Raw genomic sequence first — 6,000 nt, 5'->3', positions numbered from 1 at the left:
ATATCCAAGGCAGAGGAGGAGGGACAGGACCTGGTTCTAAAACGCCCCAGGGGTTACCATAGCAAAAGGTTCAGGTCTATGTACCAGGACTGAGGGAAGGTGGGATCTAGTGTTTTAAATTAGGTCTGCTAAGTGAACCTCATAGAATGTAAGTTCCCTGATTGGTACTTTTAACCTGGCATGATCAGGGAACCCTGACTGACAAATATAGACAGGGGTGGCAGGGGTTCTTTTCACTGTAGGAGTGGGCGCTGAGCCAGATTGGTCAGTGTGATGTACTATGCATATGTAACTGAAAGGTGACTTGATGATGGGATAGCAACCTCGCGGAGTTATTTCACTATCTTTCTGAGATTCATTCACAAGGAAACCCAAGTCCCTCTGCATTAAATTACTCTGAATTTTCCCTCCATTGAAATAATAAGCTCCCTTTGTATTCTCAGAGGAGGTGTTGTTAATGTTGTTTCACTTATTTGCCAATATCCATTGAGGGCCTTTCAACCGAATCTACTGAACAAGGAACTGCAACAGACATGAGTTCTTCCTTTGCCTTCAACTCATACACCAGATGTGAGAAGCAGAGAGGCCTCCAGTCTGTTATGTATCCTGTACGAGTAGCCATCAGTCTGCTCATTCTTTCGTTCAGACACAAAATTTAACTTTGTCCATCCTCCTCTCATTTTCTGACTTACACTGGACATGACATTTACAGAAAGCAAGCTGCTTGCCCCACAGCGGCCTCTGCTCAAAATGGTTCCAGCACTCGTGCTGTTTTCAGTGGCCCCCAGAGAGAGGGTACTGACTGGAACATTGAGTGGAAACAGCAACAAAACAGCGACACAGCTGTACACTCTGTCACTGTAGTTCCTTTTCCTCTTTCAATATCAAACAACAATGCACTTAACTATATGAGAGACTGCCAGTCGGGAAATTAGCATATTCCAAGCAGTTGGTTCTGGAAGGATGGAAGGTTCGTGTGAAGCTACAGCAAGCAATCAGGAAAGCTTGTAGCATGTTATGGTTCATTGTGACGGGAATTGAATGTGAGAGGTGGGAGGGTATGCTTCAGTTACCCAGGGGATTGGTGTTTCCACATCTGCAGTACTATACAGAACTCTTCACGATCCTTCTAATGGATGTAGAAGGTGAGTCACACTCAACAGCTGCGATATCTGTGTTTATAACCAGTAAGTTTAACTCTGTTCTGTCGCATTACCCATGCAGACAGAGCTGTTGAGGTTTTACGGTATTTCCCGCATCTACAATCAGTCATGTTAGCTCTGTACTGCGTCTATTCACAAATGCTGCCAAACCTTTGAGTTTCTCTAGCCCTTTCTGTGTTTATAACCTGTAACATTAACTCTCCTCTTCTCTCTCTCCACGGATGCAACCAGACATGCTGAGTTGTTCCAACACTTTTTGTTTCAGATTTCCAGCATCCTCCATAGTTTATTCGTTAATGAATACTGCAATACAGATAATCAAATTCCAGATCCCGTGTCAGCAATGATTGTCTGACCGATTATATTTTAAAATAGTCCGTGTGGTAAAATAAAACCAGATGCATCAGTGGCACAGCGTACAGTTGGAAATATCAGATCAATACTTCTAGACTCTGTGTCCAAAAATTGTTACATGCAAATTGTGAAGTCACAATGTTATTTTCTGAATCGTGACTGTGAGCATTCGCAATAGAATTCACAGAAACAGAAGTAAGTGAGAGAGAGAGAGAAAAAACAGAGTTAATGTTACAGATCATAAACATAGAAAGTGATGTTGAAACTCAATAGGTCTCAGTGTAAGCAGACGATAACGAGGGAGAAGGTAGAACCAGTCAAGAAAAAAGGAGGGAACTTGTGTTTGGAGGCAGCATGTGTGGGTATGATCCTAAAAGAGCATTGATATTCACCTAGGAAAAGAAGATGAAAGAGAAAGTGAGATTTGAGTGGAGCATACTAATACGCTACAGCAAGTTGAGATCAAGAAAGAATTGGTGTTGGGAATCTTGAAGAACGTTAAAATGTATATGTCTCAGGGCCCTATGGTATCTATCTACTCCAAGGCCCTATGGGGTCCGCCAGTTTATTGAGAGAGGCAAGAGAGGAAATTTTATGCGGCCTTGCCTAAGACCTTTGTATCCTCGCTAGCCAATGGAGAGGTCCAACGAACTAACAAGTAGCTAATACTGTTCCTTTGTTCAAGAAGGAAAATAGCGATAATGTGGCAAACCACAGACTAGTGACTATCACATCTGTGGTTGGGAAACTATTGGAGAGAATTCCTAGGGATAGGATTTGTGCACATTTGGAAAAGCATGGCCTAACCAGGGACACTCAGTACGGCTTTTTGCAGGGCAGCAAAATCTGATTGAATTTGACAAGGAGATGGCGATTGATGAGGGTAGAGCTGTGGGTGTTATTTACATAGGTCTTAGTAAAACCTTCGACAATGCCCCCCCCCCCCCGCCCCCTCCCCCCCCCCCCCCCTTGGCTGGGTCATCCAGAAGATTACGATGCACTGGGTCCACAGTCACTTGGATGCATGGATTCAGAATTGGCTTACCCAAAGAAGACAGAGGGTAATGGTGGAAGGGTCATTTTCAGGCTCTAGCTCCTTGACTAGTGGTGTTCCACAGGGATCTGTATTGGGATCTCTGCTGTTTGTGATTACATAAATGACTTATATCAAAGTGTAGATTAGTGGGTTAGTAAGTTTGCAAATTGTACAAAGATTGGTGGGCTTATGGACAGTGTAGAAAGCAGTCATAGGGTACAGCGGGATCCAGTACAATTGCAGATATTGGCAGAGACATAAAGTGTCATTCATGCAAATGTAAGATGCTACACTTTGCGAGATCAATTTTTAAGGAAGATTATCCAATTAACCATTTAGCACTGATGTACAGAGGATCATGCGGTTCAAGTATATAGCTCACTGAAAGTAGCCATGCACGTAGATAGGATGGTAAAGAAGTCGTATAGCCTTAATTGAATAGGGAATTGAGTACAAGATTTAAGGTGCAATATTGTACCTTCATATGATGGTAGTTGGATTATAGTTTCCATTTCTGTTTGTCTCGTTACAGGAAGGATGTGAAAGATTTGGAAGGATACAGAAGAGGATTACCACGATGTTGCCTCGATTTGAGGGAATGAACTATAATGAGAGACTAGAAAAGCTTGGATTGTTTTCTCTTGAGCGGCAGAGGCTGACAGGAAACCTGATAAAAGTCGGTAAGATTATCCTTTGCATAGATAGGGTTGACATTTGGAATCTTGCTCCCAGAGTTAAAATTTCTGATACTATGGGGCATACATTTAAGGTGAGAGGGACACATTTCAAAGGAGATATGAGGGGCAAGTTGTTTTTACACAGAGAATGATAGAAGTCTGGAACGCACTGCCAGGGGTGATGGTTTAGGCTGGCACAATAAGGACATTTAAGTGAATTTTAGGCAAACATTTTAGAATTCAAGGAATGGAGTGGAATGGATCAAGAGCAAGCAGAAGGATCAGTTTCATTTGGTGTTGTGTTAACATTGGGACAGCAGGCTCTGTTTCTGTGTTGCACAGTTCTATGTTCAATGCTACTTGTTATAATCACTGAAAGTGCTGAAGCAACTCAGACAGAAACAGAGTTAACATTTCAGCCCTTCTACAGAAGTGAGAGTGTTCGGAAAATTGGTGTTTGTGATACTCTCGCGAGAGGAGGGGTGAATGGAAAAAGTGACTGCCGGTGCACAGGACAAGGGGAAAGGGGAATAGAAATATAAAATGGATCGGTTCAAGGTGGGCAATGGAGAGTCGCCGTGTCTTGGTGGGCGGCAGGACTTTCTTTGCTTTCACTTTCCCCAGTGATTTATGTTATAGTCACAGATGTTACTGGTTTAATGGCACAAAGAGCCGTGACAATATATCATCGTCATGATAGCTGCAGTCGTGCATTCAGCTCTGGTGCTGGCTGTTATACTCTGATAAAACTTATTCCACAGGCCTTGCAGGTTTGATGTGGGGTTCTCTCGTTGAGTGAGGATGGGGGTGCTTATCAGAACTATGAATCGGGGAAAGGCTCTTCTCTCTCTCTCTCTCTCTTTCTCTTTCTCTCTCTCTGTGTCTCGGAGATGGTTGTCAGATGATGGATGGCTGCGGTTTCTCTCTGCTCCTGTAAGCAGCAAAGACTCTGCGCAAAGTAACGGGCTCAGGATCCCTTAGTGTTGTGCCTCAACCTGCTACGAAATCGCCAGTGACCCAGGTAAGGAAACAGGTCCTTCACCCCAGCTAATCCATCCCAACCAGGTGTCCCAAACTGAACTATGTTCATTTGCCTGCGTTTAGCCCATCCCTGTTCTTAGTCTACACAGATGCTGTCGGACCTGCTGAGTTTCTCCATTACTTTCTGTGTTTATAACCTGCAACATTAACTCTGTTTTTTTCTCTCTCTATCTCTGCACACATGCGGTCAGACCAGCTGAGTTTCTCCAAAACAACTTATTTTTCTGTTCTAATGGGAGCAGTGCTGTCTCAAACTCAGTGCTAGGAAGGACAGAGTACAACGTAGGTTGGCAAGAAGGCGACCTGGACTAAATTCTGAGGAGTGATCACACAAATAAGACCTGCTTTTTTCCAGAATTTAGACGGTTAAGGGGTGAACTGATCGAACGTTTTGACAGGCAAAGGTAGGATGGATAAGGAGAAATTATTTCCACTGTTTGGGAAAAATGGGGAGGGCATCGTTTGAGACTTAGGACAGGACCATGGAGGATAAATGTTCAGAACAAATGTTCACAAAGGGAGGGAGCGATTTGGAACTCTCTTCCACAAACGGCAGTGGTTACTGTATCAGTTGTTAGTTTTCAATCCGAGATGGATCAATGTTTGTTTAGCAACGATATTAAGGAGGTAGGAGTCAAAGGCAGTTATATAGAGCTAGGCAACAGATCAACCATTGAATGGCAAAACAGGCTCGGGAGGCTGATTGGTCTATTGCTGTTCCTGTGAAAGGAACTAATTAAGTGGAAATGCGAGCACAGTATGGAGCGAACAGCTTCCTTTTGCTGTTTCTGAATTTAGCGTCTTCTCTTACAGGTAAATGTGACAGAGGGAAGGCATTGATGTAGCAGGCACCAGGTCACATTGAATTGGAAATTGCTGTGCTACAAAACCGCATCGGAAATGTCGCAGATGTCTGTGCTTCTGATCCTCTGTAAGTGTGTGTTAAAGAGGAACCTTGTTCCGAAAAAAAAACTTGCTCTGTTCCCCCGTCACGCGAGGTTACATTCTGCAGCAGATAACCACACACTTCCATTTCTGTTCCCGGAAAGCCGAAATTGATCATTGTGGCCAACATATCAACCAAGCTTGGCGGAAATCAGGAATGAAAGGAATTAGGTGCTTAGATGATAGCATTTCTCGGCAGAGAGAGGTAGAGAGAAAAGAATGAGCATGTCAGTTCCTTTGTGTAAAACTATTCGGTCTTCTTTGAAAAGAATGCAAGTTACACACACGTGTGCACATTGGTCAAAAAATATCAGGAGAATTTCAGAATTCCGCAAAGGGAAGGACAATCTGCCACAATGTAGGGTCGAGATATCTCACTGAGTAGTGAATGGAAATGCCATTACTATTCATCAATAATAAGAGATTTAGCCTTCAGAGCTGAAGAGTTTCAGAGATGGAGAGAGATTGTTTTTCTGAGTGCAGAGGAGTTTGAAAAGTGGCGGGGGGGGGGACATGATTGAGATATATAAAATTATGAGGCGGATAGAGAGGGTAGACTGGAAAAATCATTTCCCCCTTGATGGTGGGATCAATAATGGCGGTAAGTCGGACGGGGTGCACAGACTGAAGGTAAGGAGCAGGAAATGCAGATGTGGTCTCAGACAAAGACAAGGATGCCAAGACTACGTGACAAATACTGGAAAAATGGGATTAGAGAATACTCAGGTGATTTTCTTTTTTTAACGGCACAGAGTCATTGGGCAGAAAGTTAATTTCCTGTGCT

General features: G+C 43.3%; 1 protein-coding gene across 10 annotated transcripts in view; it reads left to right on the top strand.

Annotated features, from left to right (window-relative positions):
* Positions 1 to 895: 895 nt before the first annotated feature.
* Positions 896 to 6,000, top strand: part of LOC122544513 (platelet endothelial cell adhesion molecule-like) — a 50,120-nt gene continuing 45,015 nt past the window's right edge. For 8 of the 10 annotated variants that reach the window (XM_043683757.1, XM_043683761.1, XM_043683756.1 and 5 more), the window contains exons 1-3: positions 896 to 1,145; positions 3,086 to 3,233; positions 5,085 to 5,202. In XM_043683757.1, coding sequence (XP_043539692.1) covers positions 5,172 to 5,202 — 31 coding nt within the window. In that variant the 5' untranslated portion in view covers positions 896 to 1,145; positions 3,086 to 3,233; positions 5,085 to 5,171. Of the gene's footprint in view, positions 1,146 to 3,085; positions 3,234 to 3,386; positions 3,789 to 3,809; positions 4,252 to 5,084; positions 5,203 to 6,000 lie in introns of those variants that run through there. The other 2 variants (XM_043683751.1, XM_043683752.1) reach the window with 2 other exon arrangements.

Source organism: Chiloscyllium plagiosum, chromosome 50 (genome assembly GCF_004010195.1).
Source record: "Chiloscyllium plagiosum isolate BGI_BamShark_2017 chromosome 50, ASM401019v2, whole genome shotgun sequence".
Classification (NCBI taxonomy): Eukaryota; Metazoa; Chordata; class Chondrichthyes; order Orectolobiformes; family Hemiscylliidae; genus Chiloscyllium; species Chiloscyllium plagiosum.
This window is presented reverse-complemented; position numbering and strand designations above follow the sequence as displayed.